The sequence below is a fragment of the Ochotona curzoniae genome, unplaced genomic scaffold, assembly GCF_017591425.1.
Source record: "Ochotona curzoniae isolate NIBS_2020 unplaced genomic scaffold, NIBS_Ocur_1.0 contig_43, whole genome shotgun sequence".
Taxonomy (NCBI): Eukaryota; Metazoa; Chordata; class Mammalia; order Lagomorpha; family Ochotonidae; genus Ochotona; species Ochotona curzoniae.
Genome location: NW_024466218.1, coordinates 23,712,898 through 23,736,654, shown reverse-complemented (window position 1 = coordinate 23,736,654; position 23,757 = coordinate 23,712,898). Strand labels below are relative to the sequence as shown.

Below are 23,757 nucleotides of genomic sequence, written 5' to 3'. Positions count from 1 at the left end.
ACAGAACAGAACAGAAATGGATTGTCCTTCAGTATTATGCCTCTGAAGTTATCAGTTCACCATAAACAGCCAGGTACACTGTGAGAGTAATCCTAATATTTTCTAATTTATAATACAAATTTTTAATATATAATATTAGAAATCTTGCAGGTGTTTCATTTAACCCATTGATTTAACATATAACCCTGGAAATACCATTAAGTAATAGAGAAAAACAGGGAGAGGATAAATTTAAAAATCTATAAAGCTACTGAATGCCATTGGTCTGTTTAATTTTTTTTTTTGATGTTCTGCAAAATGTTGTCAAGTAAAATTTAATTATGATTTTTAAAATATTTATTTGCTCTTATTGGAAAGGCAGATCACATTTATGGAGCAGAGAGAGAAAGATCTTCCATCTACTGGTTCACTCTGTAAGTAGCTGCAACAGCTGAAACTGAACTGAGCTGAAGCCAGGGGCCAGATGCTTCTTCTAGGTCTCCCACATGGGTGCAGGATCCTGAGGCTTTGGACTGTCCTCTTCCGCTTTCCCAGGCACTAGCAGGGAGCTGGATGGGAAGCTGAACAGCCGAGACATGAACTGACAGCCATGTGGGATCCTTGTGCTTGCAAGGTGAGTATTTAGCTACTTAACATTGTGCCAGGCCCAAATTTAATTATGATTATATTCTAACTGGTAAACATAGCTATTAAAAAAACATAGTAGTAAATACAATGGTATCCGCTCTTCTAATTCCTGCATTCTCTTCATCAGAGGACTGATTGCTTTGTAAATCTCCAGTTCAACCAACTGCCTTTTGTATGCATTAGAGAGCTAGGCACCACCCACAACAAGTGTATAAAAGCCAAATGTTTACTGGGGGCAGTATTGTCATTGGCAAGCAAGAAGATGGTCCCTGGAGGAGACAACAGAAATCTGTAGGGATCAGGAGAGAGAATGCTGGGTCAGACCAAGAGAGGTTTGATTGGGAGACATGCAGGAAGCTTCTTATGGTCTGAATGATGGTGATCCTCTCCCCGACCCCACGGTACACACAAAAGTCATATGTTGAACCATGATCTCTTATGCCAATTCAGATCTGCGGTTTTTGAGGGAAGAATGGGTCAGGAGAACAGACCTCATGAATGGTATTGATACTCTTTGGAAAGAGGCCTGAGGAATCATAAAAGTGAACGTAAGAATCAAAATGAGTTGCCATACAATATGTAGAGAAAGATATCATTTTTATAAATTTACAAACACCTTGCAATAGTGTAGTGGTGAAAGTCCTCGCCTTGCACATGCAGGGATCCCATATGGGCACTGGTTCTAATCCTGGCAGCCCCGTTTCCCATCCAGCTCCCTGATTGTGGTGTAGGAAAGCAGTCCAGGACGTCCCAAAGCCTTGGCATCCTGCACCGTGTGGGAGATCTGGAAGAGGCTCCGGGTTCCTGGCTTCGGATTGGCTCAGCTCCAGCCGTTGCAGCTGCTTGGGGAGTGAACCATTGGACGGAAGCTCTCTCTCTCTCCCCTCCTATCTGTACATCTGCCTTTCCAATTAAAAATAAATAAATCTTAAAAAAGTTTACAAACACATAGAATGATATATTTTCTAGTGCTACATTAGCTTAAGCAGCAAACATCAAATGTGGGACCATGTTCCCTTCTGAGTGGTAAGAAGCATGTGACAACGAAAATGCAGATAGGAGAACAAATACACAGGTTAAATATTTAGCATCTTAAGTTTGGCAATGCGTATTCAAGTGCTCACCATTCTATTTTAAAACTAAAATTTTTCTTTTAACAAATGAAACAAAGTGTCAGCAACATGCGAGTTTTTGTTTTAAAAGACCCATAAAAGGGGTCAGTTGATCAGTACTGATGAAATTCAACTAGTCTAAGTTCATTCTTACAAGTTCTTTCTTTCATGACACTGCAAGAAAAAATTTTAAAAAGTTCTCCCCACACCACCTTGCTCCTTTCTGGAAGTTCTAGGTCACCCCCACAACCATCACACCAACAGTATGTTCCACTGGGGTAAGTAGTAATAACACTTAATATTTATAACATGAAGAAGTAGCAAGATGCCCAAGCATTCAAAACTCAGAAGAAATCAGTGTAATCTCCAGGTGAGAATTCAGTTTCACTTGTGATCAAAGTACATTTTTAAATATATTAAAGTCTTTTTAAATTTAGGCATTTCACACGCCCGTATCATTTTTGATGCTCTTTTGCTGTGTTTCTCTGAGTTTTTTCTTTTTAAAGCATCTGCTATCTCTCGCTGGCAACATCTCCTGGCGAAACGTGGGAGAGGTCTGACGTCTGTTACAGCACTAAAACACTAAGATGAAGGTGCTGCACACTTCCAGTCAATAGAGTTGGCCTTAGACACTCTAGAATTACCTACTTAATTAATAGAACCAATCTAATAGAACTTAATTTATATACTTACCATTGAGAGTGCTCCTATCAATCAAATTAGTATCAACTGGCCAATAACCCCCATCTCCATGACGACCTGTATAATGGGAAAGCAGGGCAGAAAGTTAGTGCCTATATATGTATATAAACCAGGACGGCACAATGAAACAAGACAGACAAAGCAACATTCAAACAACAATGAACAAGATTCTTCTGGCCACTTCCAAAAAAGATCATTTATCATATTATCATTATACTAGTGAGAAAATGTTACATTTTGGGAGAAAAACCCGTGATGAAAATGAAATGATTAAATGGATTCATTTAAACAAATGAAATCAATTCCTTCCTGAAAATTTACCTCCTTCTCATTTTCCCTTATAGTTTCGTTGAAGGATCAAGAAAGGTACAGTGTCCTTTCTTTCATTTCATCTGTCCAAAATCTGACTTTGAGCTCTCGGGAAATCAGGCAGGGCACAGCTGGTGGAACCTGTCTCTACTATTCTCCATCTGCCTCAACTTGGTAGAAAGCGGTCACTCTCACTGCTTAGAAGAGCACCTTTTGCCACACAAGTGAACTTTGAATATTCTTTTCTTAAACATCCCATATAACCTGCCTGAGAACGAGGAACAGGATTGGCATTGATGAGGGGATAAATCACAACATTTCTTGAAGATACACTGGGAGGGGCCGGGTGATGACACAGGGCACGTAAAGCTGCTACTTGCATATCTCATTTGGGTGTTGGTTTCTATCTGGCTGCTCCTCTTCCCATCCAGCTCCTTAACAATGACCTGGCTGAAGCAGCAGATGGCCCAAGTGTTTGGGTCCCTGCTTCCCAGTCGGGAGAGAGATGGTTGAAATTGACGGCTTCAGCCTGGCCCAGTGTTGACTGTTGGTGCCACCTGGTTGATCCAGGGGATGGAAAATTCTCGGTCTCTTTTTCTCACTCATTCACTCAAATAAACACATGACTTAATTAAAAAAATTCAAAATAAAAAAGTTTTTATTAAAGAAATTCTTGCTGAAAGGGAGAAGGCTATTTTTAAGTTACATTATCAAAAACATTGTCTTCAACTAGGTGTTTAGCACGTGTGAAAGCAATATTAAGAGGATAAAGCCAAGATTTAGCTAAAAATAATTATCTAATATTCAAAATTTAATGAATGCTGTTTTACCAAAGGTAATACCTTTTTCTTTTGAAATATTGGTGTACTGTAGTTATTTGATTAGATTTTAAGCTCTATAGTATCTAGGTAAACCTCAAAGAAATATTAGAGAGTTAAATCTACATAAAATACCTGTCAAAATACAACTGTTCTTCATTATGCCTTTTATTTGCTAAACAGAGTTACTTTCCAAACAACGATGATCAGTGTCTGATGCTGAGGAATTCAACTGCGGCAGTCACGTACGACACCACTGGTTGATTCCTGACAGTCGTGGACTGTCGTGTGTTATCTTAGAGACTTTCAAGTCCCAGTCTTATGACACTGATTTACATACCAACGTACCTTTCACTAAAGTTTTTCTCAGGTCTCATCGTATTTGCAAAAGGAGTATGTGGAAAAAACTTAGAAACCTATACACTCACATTTTAAAAATTCTTTTAGTATCAAGTTAGAGCTTATGATGGGTAGATGTTAATTTTCCCATAAGCAAAATAATTAACCACAATATATTTAAACTGTGCTAGGTTGATGCCTAGGAATATGTAGGAAAGTAAGTATTACAATGGCTTCTGAGTTCTGTTGGTGATTTGGAGTAGGGTGGTCAATAAGATGAACATTTAAATGATCAGAAATTGTGAAATTTTGGTAGTCTCATTAACTTGGACAAGCCTAACACTTTTGCAAATAACCCTGCTTCTGTAACTCCAACACGTTTTTGGTTTCAATAAGCAAAGGATAAACCTGGCCCATGGGAGACTGTGAGATCGATGTTGGAAGAAATGAAGTGAGACACAAGTTCTGTATGAATATTAAGATGACTCTTCTAGCAACTGTAAGTAGCTTGATTGCAAAGCAGTCAGCCAAAAGATCCACTAACAACCCTTTCACTTAGGCCAGTAAAAGCAATAAATGATGCCTGTTGGGAGTAATCCCGTATTGGCTGGAAATTAGATAGCCCGTGGAGGATTTTCCTTTCCCTATAGCATCCTGACCAATGTCTTTTTAATGAAGTTTCCTGCTCTCCCTGCATGTTTGTGGGAGTACACAAAAACAAACCTCAAAGCACATCCATATAACACTTAGACATAAAGCTCTTTGGGTGTAGCATCTCTTAGCTTCAGTAAGACTATTGATTAAGCTGTGTATTTCAATAGAAGAAAATTAAATGTCCCATAAATTTGAGCTCTAGGATAAAGAAACCCTGAAGAAAGCATCTAAATAAGAAAGGATGGTTATCATACAAACATTCTCTTCACAAAACCCAGGGTGTTGACATTGGTTAACTTTTTGTTGGTTATAATTACATTAATATTACACAAGGAATCTGAGTAACTTTTCACACACACAACCACAAATTAAAGAAACGAGCTATCTCAGTAAGTAAGAATGGATCAGTGGTAATGCAAATTTCTTACACTAGTTCTGCCGGGAAAACAAAACCCATTTCTAGGGTATTGATAAACCAAGAAAGCCTTGATGTAAACACACAGGAATCCAGCTGCTATTTTTTGTGTGCTAAGCCCACATCCTGGGAAAAAATACTTTCAAATTTCAAGACAATAAAGTCAGAAGCATGATAAATATAAAAAGATTGGTGCTATATGGTAAGTACCATGAAATGCTTACACAAGATACCATGAAATGATTATACTGAATACTCATTTGTAAGGGTACTGAGTACTACTGCTTGGCATGCCTAAGCATTCTTAAGGACACCTGTTATTGAATAAAGTCTAATGAGAATTTAGAAGATGTTTGGACTAGAAATCAGTATAAAAAATATAAATGACTACTCCATCCCAAAGACCTGACTTTTGTTAGCGAAGCTTAAAACTGGTAATAATTTGTTCTGAGTTATTCAATCGTACATAAGGTATAGCCTCAGATCCTCAGGAAAAGGGTCAGATATAAACCTGTAGGAAGTGTGACTCCTTCTGTGACAGAGCTGAGTCACTGCAGCCAGATCTGTTGTAAGCATATCAATGAATAATGTTAGCTAACTACAGATGGCCCTTACTCTAAAGATTTGGAACAAGCCATCTGTTAGAAAATTAATGTTAGGTTTAGTTAATATTTTACTTCTCTACAAATAAAAATAATCACATGATAGGTTTGACAAATATATTTATTCTAGTTTTTTGTATAATGTTTTAAATATGTAAATATTTATGCCTGGAAAAATGATGAAATGATGAAGATAACATCAACTATGAGTCTGTGAAGTAGACATAATTGGCCCTATTTTACAGCTGAGTGTAACTCAGTAAGATTAACTAATACATTCAGCATTGCCTTTTAGTAAATGAGTTTGGTGATGATGGTAAATATATTACCATTAGTGGATAAAGCAACAGCTGAAGGGAGGAATGGGACTGGGCAGGTAGACACCAACAGACTTCAAACAGTCGATCCTGGTTGAGGGTCAAGGCCCATGAGTGACCACACAGCTGGCTATACTCTCCAGCGGAGCAGCAGAAGAGGCTCCGGAAGCCAAGGGGAACTGCTTCCTTTCTCAACCATGAAGAGCTTCAGAAATGAAGGTACCGCTTCAGAAAAGACAGTGGAAGAAGACTGAAAATTCCAAGAAAATGCTTCTGAGGCGACAAATACTGAGTACCATTCCTATTTTTAAAAATTATTTATTTGTTTCAAGCCAGAGTTATAGAGAGGGAAAGGAAAAGGGAGCAAGAGAGGAAGAGTAAGATGGAGAAAGGGACCAGAAAAGGAGAGAGAGAAAGAGGCAGAGGGAGATGGGGGAGGGGAGAGAGGAAGGGGAGAGGGGAAGGGGAGAGAGGAGGAGGGAGAGGAAGGGGAGAGAGGAAGGGGATCCAGGGAAGAGAAGAGTAGGGGAGGGGAAGAATAGGGACAGAGAGAGGGAGAGAAGAGGAAGGTAGAGAGGGGGAGGAAGAGAGAGAGAGAGAGAGAGAAACATCTTCCCTCAACTGGGTTACTCTCCAAATGGCCACAATAGCGTGTCATGAGCTGGTCAGCTGAAGCCAGGAGCCAGGACTCAGTAATTTTCCTCATTGCTATTCTTGTCCTAAGAGCATTTTCTTGCTTCCCTGCACTTGTTCACCTCCTTTTCCTATACAGGGAGTGATGAACATCAGAGTTTAAGACTGAATCAGTTTTTAAAGAGTTCTGCTTTGGGGGGAGCAGGCAGGTGCTCAGTGTCTAGTGTGGACAGTCGGTACCAGGTGGGTTGAGAAGAAAGATCGTCCAAGAACTACAATAAAGAGAGAGACAGGAAAGCCGTCATCTCCCACCTCTGTCTCTACCGCAGTGCACTGCTCTATAAGAGCCATAATGCTGTTCAGTACTTACTGATCTGGCAGGTTGGACAGTGGGTAAGGAGATAGCAATATCTATTTTCATCTAACCAGTTATCTGTCCTCGGGAAATTTAAAATCTTTCCATGAAGTTGGAAACAAACAATAAACCATAACACATGAACAATATATTGAGGTGATACAGGCATGCAAGAGAGTAAAACATCAGAAGGTAAGAACGGCTTCTTGGAAAACAAGGAATTGAGAGGGATTTTAAAAGATGGGGACTTCACCTTGAGAAAGGCTGACTATATGACCAAGGCTGAGGGTCCTGTATCTGTTACAGCACTGAGCTTGGCACTCTGGGCTGTACCCAAAGCAACTTACAGATTTCTGCAACTACACCTGTCGTACACGAGGGGGAACCCCAGGCTAGAAAGCTAAAACACAGAAGCAAGGACTGGATAGTCAAGGTCTTCATGTCAACCTACTAAGTGCCCTCTGTGAGCAGCAGGCTTCCTTCTCTAGTTGGGAAAGCAACTTGAGGAGGCAGAGTTTAGGATTTATACAAGAGGACAGAAAACAAAGTCAGGAAAACCTTGTACTTTATCAACACCTAGAGTGAGGAAGTGACCTCCTTCTGAGTGGGCCTTGCCCAACAAATGGTTCATGAAATGTTAGTTGCACGTCTGTAAACAAAAACATGTATGTTAAAAGACTGGGGAGGTCAAAGTTCTACCATGAATCACATCAATGTCTGGTCGTGCTGATTACATGGTTGGCTTTCAGTTACCTGCTAAAAGGTAAAAACTGAGAGGTTGGCTTAAGCCGCTACTTGACTGCCTATTGGCAACATGCTAAGCACTTAGAATGTGAATTCTATCAAAAACGCGTTACTCATTTTTTGCCTCTACTTGTTTGCCAGTCCCAATTTCCAGAATTGCAAAGTTTTAGAAAATCATAGGTGAGAATAGCTTTTTCAAGTGGGTCTCGCAAGCAGCTGAGTAATGAAATGAGTTGAAACTATACACAATAAGGTCAAAAGAGCTTTTAATTTTCAATTAAACTGCTCCCCTCCGAAGGCTCTGAAGGTTTTCATTTCTCAAATAGCAGCCTAGCTGCTGTAATCCAAACACTGCAGTCTGGATTACATTAACTAAATTCCAAGCTTGACTAGGCGGCCTTGAAAACCCTATTTCCCTGAAATCGGAAACAATTAGCATTTTGTTTATTCATGAGATTGAAACTGCTGAGGTGTAAAATGGCAGGTGTAGTGTTAAGCACTTTGCCTGAATACTCTATTGAGGAAAGACAAAGTCGTTTAAACCAGGTGAACTTCTAGTGAGGCCGCTTAGTTTTAAGTATCTTGATAGCCTAGTAGGAGCCAATTAGTACACTGCACTTCCAGAAATGAAGCGGCAGTTAAGAGAGTAGAGATTCTAAGACAGGTAGGCTGGGCACACATTATGCCTGGCCACTGACACACAGTGAGCATTTAGACGGGTTTTAACTTCTCTGGATCTCATTTTCCACATTTTTAAGGTTCTTGTGAGAATGAATCACTCTTGCAAACAGCGCTGCTTTATCGCGTAACAGGTACAGGGACAGTACACAGCAGAGTGGATGGCACAGAGCAGGAAAGCCACCAACGTGAGACACTACACCAAACAAAAGCTTAATCCTTGGACTTTTGATTCCAATGCCAAGTTTAAAACTTGCCAATCTTTAATCTCAAAAGTAGCCAAGAGAAAATTTGAGCTACGCTCATCATTTTGTGGCTGTGAATGCAAAAAAAAGTCATATTGATGGGTCTCAGTGGCAGGAACAAGCTATAATAAATGTATCTGATTGCATCCCATTGGTCTTGAGTGTGCAGTGTTGATGAGAGAAAGTGAAATCCCTAATGGCTCTGACCACGAACTGCAGATGAGCAATCCTCCTCTCTGCCAGGAGGCTGTTACAGAAGCCTCTATTTGGCTCTGTACACCTACGATGAACACACACCTTTTCTCTGAGCTGTTGCTGCTAATCACCCCATGCCAGCCACTGAAGAATGAGAGACCCAGAGGAGTGCGCAAATGCATGAAGTGCGCATGTTCCTTGTAATTCATCTCAGCCATAACATGTACACGTGCAGTCTGTTCTCTTTATCCAATCATTCATTCCTACAGTATCCAACTGATGGCCCCAAAAGGGGGCACAGAAGCTCACATGAAATTCTCAACATTTGTGATCATATTAAGAACACAAATTTTCATATTTACACACCTCAATGTGGACAACAATATTCAGGGCTTAAATGAAATACAAAGATGCAACATCCCTTCAGAATAAATGTCTTAGCAGTGACATTTGCAAGTTGTCAATATTTAAATGCTCCAGAAAAAGTTGTAACCCCCAAAGAAGTTTTCCTAAGATGCTTCTGTGGAAAGTTCTATAAAGCTTAGATGAATTTTTAAAAAACTCAAATTTTTTTGGAAGAGTAGCAACAGTCTAGGAGAGTACAACATCTACCTTCTGTTTGTCTGAAAAAGTAGGCAGTTAACGAAGGAGTCCAAGAGCAGGCACTTTGTGGTGACTCAGTCTGACCAAGGTGGTGGGAACAGCATCATCCCTGTGTTTTGTGAGATAGTGAAGGACTGTATACTATCGGCTGAGCTTCCCATCAACAACCAAGACCCCAGTGAGCTAGCTCCTTGCCTCATTCTTCAGTGATTCACACAGATGAGCAAAGGAAGACTCTTAATGGGAAAAATACCAATGCATACAATATTAGATACTCTGTATGTCAGAGGTGTATGGATGGTTGGGCACATATGATATGTGTTGCATATGATACTACCATGTAATGAATGTGTTTGGTGGTGTAAAACAGGGCTTATGTAATATGGCCTTCTGGGTTTAAACAGTATATTTCCCAGCTGTGTTTCCATAAGTCACCTTGTCTTTGTCTTTGCTAATTAGGACCTAATAATATACCATTCCCACTAGTGTTGGTGGGGGTTAAGTGGATCAATCATGAGATCCCGGCTCAGGGGCTGCAAGGGAGAGGAAAAAAAAAGAAAGTTGAACTTTCCTAGATTAGTAGTCCCCACTCTACACAGACAGCAAGTTTTCTAACCTAAGCAGTCCTCCCAAAACTAAAAGTTGTGGTCATTCCTTAAAATCCCACACATACTGGTCTCTTGTACCGAGAAAAGTATCCAAATATATCAAAACATCACAGGGAAAAGGGAGGTGTTAGTGAAGAATTGCAGAGTTGGTCAAGATCAGAACATCAAGAGAGTGCTAGGCACAATCAGCATACAATTGCAGAGAGGGACTGCGTGTCCCATGCTAATTGATTATCATTTGTACTCCTACTGTTGAAGGCAACTGTTTCATCCAATTTAAGCTGATTCAAATACAAGTAAGGTTTGTCTTCATGCTTATGTTGTTTATGCCAGGTCTTAGATTCCAAGAAAAAAAAATGACAAGAATCTTCAAAGTCAGATTCTTATTTAGGACAAGCAAAGCGTTTTCTCACGCAAGTTGAATTCAACCTCTGGCTACTTTTTATGATTCATCTTCGTTAGGTGGACTCTGATTCCAAGTGCAAAGTGTCCCTGGAAGGAATTTTCTTCCAGCAGAAAATCAGCTGTTGATATGAATGTTACAATGGGATTATTTCTCCATGAAAAGTGGGCAAGTGAGTCTAACAGCGGGCACCCTATAACATATTCAGCTGATTTGTTATGTGCTTGGAATCAGAACATTTCAAACAGCCTTATGCTATTACTTTCATCAGCATTAGAGGGATCTCTAATCTAGGATTATTTCACAAGCACTTGGTCATCAACTCAGGCACCTGACACTGTGCTTAACGAGCTTTGGAGGTCCAGGAAGTTTATATTCTTTCTGGGTAAGACTATAAAGACATTATTTATCACTGCTAAAAGATATGCCATCAGTCCCTCTCAATTTTACCAGTAAATTGAGTTTGGAGTAAAATTCAGAATCCATCACCTTGACCAACTATGCCTGCTGTGATTGAATAAGGCACCAAGTAGCATAATATGTGACAGAATCTTTCAAGTAATAACTGGGGAAAAAGAACAATTGCCCAAATGTACTAACAGACTCAGCCATTGGCAATAATTCTTGAGCTCCTTTCTTCCTGAGAAAGGATTTCACTGAAGATGTGAGAATCTAAAGAAAACCGTTGGAGACTGTGTGATCAGAGGGCTGGGGTTCGAATAACTGTTGTTCGCTGATTTGTCTTCTATTAAATGCCCAATTTACAAATCATATATATTTATTAGTTTAAACTAATACCAGAACAATAACTGAAAACATAACAGCATAAAGCAATTCAAGGGTGACCTGAGACTGGAAACCCATGAATTGAACTATTAGAGTATTTTTTTTAACTGGACAGGTAATTATATAACATTTCAAAGGGTTAAGTCACTGAATAATTTTATTTCTCTTTCTGCATGTATTTTTCTCCATATATATTTTTACATATTTTTCTAAACATAATTTAGAAACTGAATTATAATTGCAATGATAATTCTACATATAAATCTAAATATAATTTCAAAAATTGAGTCTAAACACAGCTAACTATAATAGGAGAAATGGTATTAATAATTTTATGCTTGAGGACCTGGTGCAGTAGCCTAGTGGCTAAACTCATCTCCTTGCATGCACCGGGATCCCATATGGGCACTGGTTCATGTCCTGATGAACCTGCTTCCCATCCATTCCTTGCTTGTGTCCTGGGAAAGCAACTGAGAAAGCCTTGGGATTCCACACCCACATGGAAGACCCAGAGGCGGCTCCAAGCTCCTGGCCTCAGCTCCGGCCATTGCAGTCATTTGGGGAGTGAATCAGCGGATGGAAGATCTTCCTCTCTGTCTTCCCTCCTCTCTATATAACTGTCTTTGCAATGAAAAAAATAAATCTAAAAAAAAGAAAAAGTTAGTAACTTTGAAATGATATCTTTGCCTAATTATTTACAGGTTTGGATATGCTCAGCTTTAAGAATCTGCAGACATAATCACATGTATGTTAAACAATAGTTACTCATTAATATTTTTATAAACAATTTAAGTAAAGTATGCTGATAGTCACCATTAATTTTTGCAAACAATTCCATATGCTCAATACTGAACTTATCAAAAACATTTCTCATGGAAGTGGATAGGAACAGCCAAATGAATGGAAAATTTATCCCTGGAGAGATATTTCTTGGCAATGTGTCATGTCCAACCTGCCATCCATGATCCCCTAGCCATGTTGTGTTAAGTAGAGATGTGGTATAAAGATACAGAGAAAAACCTGAACACAGAGTCATTGAATTAATAATGATTCATGCGGACAAGTTTTTTCTTAGTGAGAGCCAACATCTAGTTTAAAAAAAAAAATTCGTGTTGGAAATGTTTTTCCTATATCCTCAGAAAACCTAAGTTAGTTGCTTTGTTGATAATATTTAGATGTCTAAGGCAAGAGTCAAACTAGTTGAGACAAACACACAAGGTGCGATGCTGAAACAACAAACATGCTGCAAACACTGCATCTACACATATTTCCTTTTCCCATCCACTGGAAATAATACAGCATCCCCCAAAAAGAAGAAATTCATAACTGTTTTGCATTCTGCCTCTGCATTCTCTAATTTTCCTTAGTGCCAAAATGTTGTAATCCTATTTTTAGCAATCACTCTACAAATCATGGTAACAAATTCATAGTTAACTATGACTTTATGAATAACTCTTATTTATCTCCATTTTCATTTGTGTAAAACCATGCTATTTCTCAATACAGATCAGCATTTAGCAACAGAAAAGACAACAAGTCTGACCAACATCTGATTCACAGAATGAAAGCGGTCTGGCTTTAAAATGAAAAAGAATGACATGCTAAAAAAAAAAAAGTTGACCCAACTTTGTTTTTCTGTATTGAAAGCATCTCGCCACAGAGGAAAAGCATACATGATTTATGTAGAGTTACAGGACTTTAATCCATAGCTCATGAAAGGTTGCAAAAACAGCTTGAAAATTATGCTGAGCTTAATTATACTTAATGTGAATTATTCAGAAGTGCAGACAGGGACTAAAAATTTATTTCTTACAAAGAAGCTTGACATTTTAATTGGTCCTTCAGAATAGAGACAAAACAATTTCCTCTCAAGAAAATTTACATGTTCCCTATCAGAGTCTCCGCCTCAGCCAAGCAGAACTTCATTAACAAGATTAATCATCATGCAACGTCTGCTTCATCAGGTGTATGGCCCAGGTAAAAAGGGCAAGACAAAGTAATGACTGACATTTCCCAAAGTTAGGATTGATGACAGACAGAGTGAATCGCCATACCTTGGTCATTGGCCATTTTGTCAGGGTGCTCCACTGTAGGGGAAAAAAGAAATGGTATTACTGGACTTTGATAGTTCCCATCAAGAAAGCTTCAACGATTTTGATAGCAAGTTTTGATATGATGATCACTGCCATGTTAAAATCAAGGTGGTAAGTTCTATGCAATAAGCAGTCAAAGCAAAGGTAAAAACTATGGTTTTAACTGTATATACATTCCCAAAAATAGTTTGTCCCCCTAAGCAAGTCTTTATGTAAGTTTAAATAAAACTAGAATAGTAAAATAATTCATGCAGTTATCAGGTAATTATCATCAATATAAATTTTCAGTATGTTGTGAAGTCTTTTTCCTAATATTTTATGCCATTCTTTGCAATAATCATACACACACAAGACAAAAAATTAGAACACCATAAATGTAATTTAATCAGCTTACCAAATCTTTAGACACTGTAAAGATAATTCTTGAGTTGCTCATAACTGTAGATAAGTTATCAGTAATGTATTAAATGCACCTTTTTAACTTAAAAATGTCTAACATTTCAAAAAGAGCAGCTGCTTTTGCTAACCACATAAAGTAAAATAGCAAGAAAAACTCTAGTGTTGCTACATTTCGAGAAATTCTGAAGTGACATTTTAACTGATAAAGGACATTGTGAGCTGCTGTTAATTAGAATGTTTTCACTTATGTGATTGTCTTAAGTTATGAGTCTTGGCTGCACTCGGAAACTACGCATGTTGGCTTGCATCTTCTATAAGCCTCAAAGTTATACAGAAAGCGAGTAAGTAGTAAGCTCTAACACAGTAAGTTCTTTCAATATGTTTAACAATCCCGCAGCAGTTCACCATCACTGTGTGAAAAATAACTAAAACAAATGCCTTATGGTGATAGCTCTTCTTTTACTAAAAGAAATAACACAAATTATGTTCTATAAAAGTGTATAGGAACAGAGTATCTCAACCGTAATGTTATTAGCAAAACAGCATTCAGCTGAGCAGACTTTATGCGTGTTACATGAGAGGATGACTTTCTTTTTTTTAAGATTTATTTTTATTATTTTTTATTGGAAAGGCGGATATACAGAGAGGAGAGACAGAGAGGAAGATCTTCCGTCCAATGATTCACTCCCCAAGTGAGCGCAACGGGCCGATACTATGCCGATCCAAAGCCAGGAGCCTCTTCTGGGTCTCCCACGCGGGTGCAGGGTCCCAAAGCTTTGGGCCGTCCTCGACTGCTTTCCCGGGCTACAGGCAGGGAGCTGGAAGGGAAGCGGGGCTGGCCGGGATTAGAACCGGCACCCATATGGGATCCCGGGCATGCAAGGTGAGGACCTTAACCACTTGCGCCACCACGCTGGGCCCGAGGATGACTTTCTAAATGAGAGCTGGACTACAATTTATTTCATTTCAAAATAGCATGACATTGTTTAATGGATCTACAGAACATATTTCCACCAGTGTTCTCTGGTGCCTTCAGTGCTAGAATTTTTAAAATAAGCTTTATCAACATCTTTGTACATTCTCAAAGTTGAACAAGTGTTCTACTTCAGGTCACCTAATCTCATCTCTTTAATCACTGCAATTTAATTTTTGTCTCAATTTTTTTTTCTCTTGCATTTTTCTAACTGAAGATGAATGATTTCTCAAATTGTATTTTATTCTAATAATAGGAGTTTTCTGATGAAAGGTACTTTATCAGGCAACTGCACTATATGTGGTTTATGGAGGACAAGATTTTGATCTGAGATCCTAACGTAGATTCTGAGGGAGGACACTGAGTTGTCAGAAGTGCCATATCAGGTCTCCAGCATGAAGGGAGCAGAATATTTCAGGTTCATAGCAATAGACTGCAGGATGTGTGCAAGTTTGGTAAGCAGAATAGAACACAATGAAGAAACTCAATCAGCACTTCATAGGTAAAAAAGAGCTGATTAGAATAATCTCACAAAAAGTAAAAACAAAGTCCCTATTTTTTAATGACTCCTTTACATTTCATCATGAATTCATTTTCTATAGTCTAAGATAATTTTAGCAAATGATAAATATATACTGTAACAGAAAACTATCCTTGCTCTTTCCTGGATTTGCCGTTTTTGTTAGCAATGTTTACATATATCCTGAGACATTTTGATTCTCATAAAAAATCATTATCTACTGAAGAATATTTCCCCACAGGGACCCAACAGTGTATAATAGTAACCTCTTATTAAGAACAAATGATGACATTAAATGACTATAATTTATTCCTTGAATTTTTAATTGCTCATGTCATGTGTCAAGAAAATCATCTATTTTTTCATAAACTTACGTGAACACCTTGATTTTACTATTCTGGTAGAGTTTTCTCTGCTACCTTCTTGGATGGGGTAGAGGCACATATCAGAATGGTAATTAAGGATGGCTGAACAATAGGTCATGGTCTCATTCTCACCGGTACAGCCTGCTCCTTTCTATGCGTCAGAGATCCTATGTGAGCGCCTCCATTCACTGGGGCATCTCTCCTCCCTACAACCCGGCAGAACTTCATGTGTAAGCAGCCCTCATTGGAGAGCACCTACAGACAGACGGACATATGTCTTCCAAAACACTGACAGTTTGTGGGAAAAACAGTCAGGTCCAAGAATCACACTCAGACTTTCTTAAATAATCATATTGAAAACAAAATTAGATACACACACACACACATATATATATACATGTAAAAGGACATTGTGATACAATCACTTTAGAATCATTAAATGTTAGCGAACCAGTGGTTACTGACTGAATTTCCAAAACCTCTGTGTCATCATGGCTAATATGAAAAAGTGAGACTCTAATTCCTTATAGAAAATACTACTATTTTCTTCTTTTTTTGCAAAAAAAATAATGAAATGAAAGAATGAAGTTTGTGAACACCTGTCAGGGGCAGTGCCAGCAAGGAAACCCCTGTGTAGTACCTAACAGGGAATTTTCTCAGCTTCAGGACAACATCCAAGCCTTTCCCTCTGTCAAATGTTACAGTCTGTTCAACAAAGGTCTGAGGTTCTGAGGCATCTCTGAGAACTGAATAACTAGGACAACCACAGCACAATTTTGTGGTTTTGTATAGATTTGGTTCATTGTGGCTTTAAATCTCTTCTAATGGATTATACATCTGTCTTACAAGGTTTGTTATAGTGATGTGAAAATGATTGCATGTGTAATGCAGTTGTCAATATCTTCAAGACATCACAAATTCTCCTATTATGTGAACAGTATTTGTTTAAAACTCATGAGTATTATTGAGCGTGACCTACCTGTATGCTCGACAGTGCTAAACATTAGAGTACTAGAAATAATTTTGTAGTCTTGTTGTACTATAGAAGAAATGTTTGGCCTTGTTCTCAGTCTTGAAAATTGTTTTGTGGAAAAGTTCAGGGTGGTTAGAGTAGATGGTTACAAATGAAATACTGAGTTCATGAAATAATCTACAGGAAGGTTAGAAGTATGGGCCTGTAAACCTTGTAATAACTCATAACCCTGCTCTTTTATATATTTAGATACTTGAAGTAATGTGAAATCCTCCTGAGATATCGTAGTTGGCATACCACGAATTAATTTAGTACTTGTGTATAGATCAAGATGCAGGAAATGCCAAACTTCATCAAGTTACTTTACATGCCACCATAATATAGATAGACAGTTGTTTGCTGATCTGTTTGTTATTTACTAGTGTAGAGTGAATCCTGATTTAGACATTTGAAGTCCTCAAAAAAGCTTAGATCATTGGTTCTGATTCTTTTTAAACTTCTACTTCGTCATTAAGAAGTGCCATGCAGGCCTAGACTGAACTCCTGTTTGTGTCTTGTCAACAGTGTTTGAAGTAACTGTTGACCACATTCAGCTTTTGAAGAGATCACTCCCGTGAATTCAAAATGCACTCTGTGCCAAGACACAGTGCTAGGAGAACAACAAAGTTAATCTAAGAGTCCTTTTTCAGTATTTCAAGAAACTGGGTAAAAATGTCAACCATTCACATGTTTTTAATTCTACAGTTGTTGGTTATCATGTAATATCAAGTTTTCTGAAGATACATAGCCAAAATTTTTCTTCAGAAAGATAAATATCATGCCTTAAATATACATCTTCAAAAGTCATGTGTGAAACATTTAAAATATCAGTTGTTCAGTCATAGGAACTAATAAAATCACTACCTTTTAGAAAGACAATCTTGTGCTCCTGCAAAGTTTGTCAACATGAGTTGATGTAACCACTATCTTTGGATCTTAATGATTATCTGCCTGAACATACAGCTGTCTGCATCCTTACAAGCATATGGAATATGTGCAGTTTTTCTCACAACCATAACCCAGGGATTTTTGCTGCTGCTACTCCACATCCTTACGTTAATTAATTTTGTTTGTTTTCTGCTTTTTCACATTACAATTTACTTTAAAAAGTAAGGATGACAGTTCCTGAAAGAAAATATTTAAAGTTGATAGTAGTGTGCCATTCCCATGATTCAATGCATTGTAATTTCTATTCTATCATGGAAAATGGCTGAAGAGTTTCATTAAAGAATGAATACACATGAAATCAATATAAAATTCCAAAAATGTCGCAACTAAAAAGATCAGGTTAAATATATCTTGTGCTGATGGCATAAAATTTGATAACACAATAGATCTTTCCTTGCCATGTTGGCTCTATGACTAAAAGGTACATTTTGTTTTGCTTCCCTACTATAGGCAATTTGCCAAAAGAGATGGTGTGGAGCAGTTGCTAACACAGGCTGAAAAGTTACTGCATAACAATTTCACTGCAAATGAAGAGTAAAGGGCAATGATACAAACCTTTCAGTGTCCTGAAAAGAATAGGATCAGACAGGGGGCCCACTCCTTTTGAATTCCGTGCTTGAATCCGGAAGTAATACATTGTGTCAAGGTTGAGATCCATGATCTGATGCGTGAGCCGGTCGCCACTGATGGTCTCCATAATCCAGTCATCGATGGGTATGTTCTTGTCCAAGGTGTAAAACAAGATGTAGGCTGAATCAAGAAAAGGACACAACCTTTGGCTTTTTGGTTCCATACTGTTGTTCCACCTTCAAACACTCTTGTTTCCCAAATATAATTTGCGATGACTATTATATCTCCACAATCTATAAACTGCAAGATTTTATTTTAAATAAAAAGGAGATGGAGAAGGAAGGGAAGGAGGGGGAGGGAGAAAGGGGGAAAGGGGGAGAGGGGGAGAAAAACTGCCACAATTGGTTCACTTCCTAAATGACCACAACATCCAGATCTGGAAGGGCCAAAGCCGGAGGTGTTTGGAAATTCACACTTTTAAAATATGTGTTAATTTTTTGGCCTTTGTTGCAGCAAATATGAAGGCCTTAAAATGCTGGGAACTCAGGAAGATGAAAGGATATAATGATGAGCAATACTGCCACAAACCAATGCTGTGTGAATCTGACCTGTGTTAAATATTAATGTGAGAGGACTAGAATTCAAAGGAAAATTTTTAAAAATCATAGAATAAAAACTTATTTTCAGACTACTGATGTCCATTGATTTGTTACTCATGATCACCATGCCATGATAGATATTGATTAATGGCACAGCGGATGAGCACATCAGCTCTACACACAGCACTGTGGGGTTTTCATGGGCTTTATTAAAGTGCACAATGATAAAAAGGAGGATTGGGCTCCCATCCAAATCAGCCGTGCTTAGTCCTGGTTTTCTTCATTTGCTCAATAAAAGTAATTGCTCAATAAAAGTATTGGGTCAATTAGAGTGGGTGACAGACCAAAAACAAGAAAAGCCAAAGCAGGGACAAGCAGATAAGAGAAAGGAAGTCAGGCACTGAGGAAGCGAAAAAGACGCCAGGGCAACCACAACACTGAAATGTTGAGGATGAAGGTTGGTCATTGTGTTCAGAGCTTCTTGTGTGATGAGATGGCCAGAGACATGAGAATGTGATCACTGACTCTGACTCTAGCATAGACATGCTGGCAGAGAAGGTACTAGAAGGAATAAAACAAGGCCTGCATGGAGGGAGCAATAATTAGAATCTAGGAAAGAAATATTTTCAGATTACGTGAAAATGCTATAGCCCAAGAATGTTATGAAAGTCAAGCAAAAAGTGTGTTTCAATAAAAGCAGCTAGAAAAGAAATGGCCCAGGAAAGGAGCATAACTGAGTCCTTAGGCAAGTAATTTCTGAAAGACCCAGCCTTTCTCTGTTGGTCCTCAGCATGTGCAGCCCAGGCATAACATTTAGTGGCGACCAGAGTTTAACCACTGTGGTTGTATTCTGAAATCACTCAGGAAGATTTTTTAAAGCAACAATACTCAGCCCTTCCTCTGACAAATTCAAATAAATTTCAGCTGAAAATGATTCATGAAAATCACTAATTTAGTTCAGTAGAACATTAAAAAGTTGGAGCAAAACGTAGAGTCACAGTTAAATATAGACACACATTTTGAAAACTAGCTCTGCTACTTCTTAGTTATTGAACTTCGAGCAATTGTGTGCTCATGATAGTCTTTATGTTTTCATTTCAAAACAGAACAACACAAGCATGCAAGCACAATACTAAAATGTTCAGCAGAATGCCAAACACATAATAAATATCTGATGTATCTTGAACCATTTTCTTCTGTAAATAACAGTCCAAATTCTAACGTGGCCATTTTATGGTGAGGGAATTAAGATGGAAAATGATCTGGATTTTCTCCTTCGTGATGTTATTTGGCTGCTTTTTTTGAAGGACTTACTTTTAAAAGTTAATTGTCTCAGTCTCATGCAAACCATAGTGATAAAATGTGCACCCTAAAAGGGTTTACTTGAAATAACAATAAATAATAACAGCTGATGTGTTTCAGTGCTCTGTGGGCTTCAGGACTTCTCCCAGCATTTTGTTGCAGCCAATTCTGAGAGAGAAAGGTGAGACTCAGAGGGGCAAGGGAATGACTTGCTCAAACATCTCTTCTAGGAGTCTAGGCTTAGTCCTCCTCAGGTGTTTCTCTAGAACACACGCAGGGCTTAGCAAAGCAAACACTCCCGCAGGAACTTGATTCATGCCCTGGGAAAGGGCCCACCTTTTAGCTAAGATTTGCGGGAGAAGCTGATTATCTGGGTTTTCTGCATAGAGATCTATAGTTGAGAATGTTTTGCAATTCTTTCCCTAGAAGTTTCGAATGAAGGGGTCAAAATACACATGGGGCAGAAATTCCCTTAATGGCTCATAGGGTTTGCTCCCAGTGGAATCAAGGTCAAATATGTCAACTTGTTGTTCACAATGTTGCTGCCGTCCCAAGTGTATTATTCGGAAACTGGATTAGAAATGCAGCAGATGGGACTTGAACTCACTCTGACACAGGCAGCAGCTTAACCCACTGCTTTACATAGTTGGCACCATTATAGAGTTCTGTTATTCAAAAGCTATTTAAAATCTCTTCAGAGTTATAATGAGAGAACATATAATCAAAGTCCATAGAAGCACTGAAACAGAACCACTCAAAAATAGATAATACTGAGAGGAGGAAAAGAAAATTAGAATGTGTCAGTTTTGGTTTTAACAGGTCTGGCACATTGAGAATGGAACAGTTAAGATTTGGTGGAGATTTCATACCCCGCTTCTTTTTTCCATTTTTGTGAGCTTACATGAAAATCCGATTTGCTATTTGACTCAAAGTAATTTCCTAGAGAAAATATATCTTCAACTTAAATTTCAATCACATTTGAGATTTTCACATTATCTTTTCATTAAGCAAAATGCAGAAAGCAACTCACATGAAGAGCACCATCTGAAAATGTATCTCCATATTATCTCTGTTATCACAGAGAGGCTGGATTAGTTTGCTAATTTAGAATATGTCTATCCACCTCTTGCATACAAAGCTAAAGGAGTAACTCTTACATGATCCTACCCCAATGGTCCAACTTAATTAGACTATAATATGCATATTTTGAGATATATTTTTCCTAATAATTACATGCTATGTAGACATCTATTAAGAGCCTTATGTGATCTGCAATCTTTGGTAGAACCCTATTACATTTTTCATACTTAATTAACAGCACAAGCTCCTAATGGAAGCATTAATTAGGCATTGATGCTATCAGTAATATTTGGCAACAAGAAAATCTGTCACTGTGAATTATTCATTATGTTCAATTTCTCTCAGTCAATATTAAATGTTTTTTGAACCTTATGATTTAAGCAAAAAGCTAAGTCAGAAATTAAAACTCCCCAGAAGAGACCTCCTTGTAATATGTCTTAGAAAAATTACTTGGTCATTAGGCATCTTCTGTGTTTCACAACTGCTAAACAATTAGGCTTCCTTTGACTCATGTGCATACAGAGGTCCTGCTTGGGATGGGTGTCCTGGTACTGCAGAGTAGGAAAAGCGAAAGTTTGAATTGAAACACATCTCTCTCAAATCTGAAGTGCATTTTTATTTTCTATGCACAGAAGAAAGTCATGGTGAGTGGAAGGCAAGAGATGACTATCCGAGCGCTGGGGAGTCAGCTGCTAAGAGATGCCAAGTCAGGAAAACCCAAGGGCACAGCAGCACAGGGGCCAACACCCACAGCCCACTCAGAACTCTGCTTGGAAAGAAAGCTGAGGGTTTACCTGTAATTTTTCCGTTGGCTTCCAAAGGAGGCTGCCAGCTCACAATGACAGCACGAGGCTTCCCTTCCCGGGTGATGACAGTCAGATCTTTCGGAGCAGAGGTCGGGGCTGCAAGACAAAGCAGAAACAAGACCCAGTCGTGGTTGGGAAAGGAACAGGCACTGGTGCAGCTTCCAACCACGTGCTCGGCAGCCAGAATCCATAATGTAGCATTTCATGCTTATTTTGTCATTTGCAGTTTGTTTTTAAATTTGAAGTTAATTTCTAGGATATGAGCATACAGTAGAGAAATGCAAAGGATATCTCCTCATGGAAGTTAAATGATCACCGGAAGAGTGACTACAACCAAAACAGCCTATCTGTGAACACAGAGACAAATACAGCGGGTATGTTCAAGCAGCAGATGCTCAAAACCCAAGTGCCATCGTAAGAGCTAAGACATGCATGCATAGCCAGTGTTACTGAAACTGCACATAATCAAAGGGCAGGATGTTGGGATAATGTCATCTAAAAAGTAAAACAGCTTTATGAATGATTTAACTCTCAGGTCATGATGTGCTGCCTATGAGACAAGCCAGGGGTCTCCAAACACAGTTTCAATTCAGATTTGATAGATATTATAAGGACACAGGCATAGATTTCAAAATATTTGCACCATACTAAATTTAGCCTTTAATTCTCTTTTTTTCATGCACTTTCTGAAGCAATGCTCTCCTCCATCCTCTGCAATATGTGGCATCTTCTAATTAAGAACCCAGAGGTAAGAAAGTCAGTGAAGGAAGCAGCATAAACATGAGGGTCTTAGCATCAATCTGGCCTCAAATAAGATGCACAAATCCATGTCTTTTTGTTTTTTAAACATTCGCTTCTTTTTACTGGAAAGTCAGATCTACAGAGAGAAGGAGAGACAGAGAAAAAGATCTTCCATGTGCTGGTTCACTCCCCAAGTGGCTGCAGTGGTGGGAACTGAGTCAATCTGAAACCAGGAACCAGGAGTTTCTTCTGGGTCTCCCATGCACAGACTGAGTCCCAAGGCTTTGGGCCATCCTCTACTGCTTTCTCAGGCCACAAGCAGGGAGCTGGAAGGAAAGTGGAACAGCTGGGATATGAACTGGTGTTCACATGGGATTCCAGCGTGTACAAGGCAAGGACTTTAGCCACTAGGCTATCATGCCGGGCCCAATCCCTATTCTTTTAAGAACTGCTTCTCCCATGTAGTGTGATCGATGACTAGTGAAAGTCATTTTGAAAGTGGCAGCAACTGGGCAGGACAGTTCACTACCTTCTAGGTTGCTTCCTGTGTTTGCATGCACTGTGCTTCACAAGACAGTTCTAACTTCAGGTAGTTAACCATGCTCCAAGTCTATCTTATACAATTTCTTTCATACTTTTAATTTGACCAGGAAATGAGAATAGCAGAGAGGGGAAAGAAAACAAAGACAAGACAGATAGAAGGAGGAAGAGGGAAAAAAGCAGTTAGTCCTAGAGTATAAGGATTGCACATATGTCGTTTAGTGAAACTGATCAGGTTATAGTCGCAAGAAAAACAAATTCCTTACAAGAAATTGTCAAAGTGCTAATGTTCTCTTAAATACGGTTATTCTCTTCAGGGTTTCACTGAAGATGTTTTTAAGGCCATGGGTAGGAAGGCAACATAGATTATTATATGGAACAAAATAGGAAAAATATATAATTATGAGGTAAAATAAATTCTTTTTTTAAGCTACTTATTTGAAAGAGTTACAGAGAGAGGGAAAGTCAGACAGAGAAAGAATCTTTTATCCACTTCTTTACTCCTCAGATGAAGGCAATGGCAGACTCCGGGCCAGGCCACATTTAGGATCCAGGAGTATCTTCCAGGTCTCCCACCTGGGGGTCAGGAGCCCAAACACTTGGGCCATCTTCTGTTGTTTTTTCTAGGACATCAGCCTGGAGCTGGATTCGATGTGCAGCCAGG

The 23,757-nt window shown here is 38.7% G+C and overlaps 1 protein-coding gene across 1 annotated transcript in view; it reads right to left on the bottom strand.

Annotated features, from left to right (window-relative positions):
* Window positions 1–23,757, bottom strand: part of DCC (DCC netrin 1 receptor) — an 891,673-nt gene that overhangs the window by 65,120 nt on the left and 802,796 nt on the right. The window contains exons 19-22 of the mRNA XM_040984736.1: window positions 21,801–21,908; window positions 18,011–18,205; window positions 13,200–13,232; window positions 2,433–2,498 (exon numbers count right to left, since the gene is read on the bottom strand). Coding sequence (XP_040840670.1) covers window positions 2,433–2,498; window positions 13,200–13,232; window positions 18,011–18,205; window positions 21,801–21,908 — 402 coding nt within the window. The remainder of the gene's footprint in view (window positions 1–2,432; window positions 2,499–13,199; window positions 13,233–18,010; window positions 18,206–21,800; window positions 21,909–23,757) is intronic.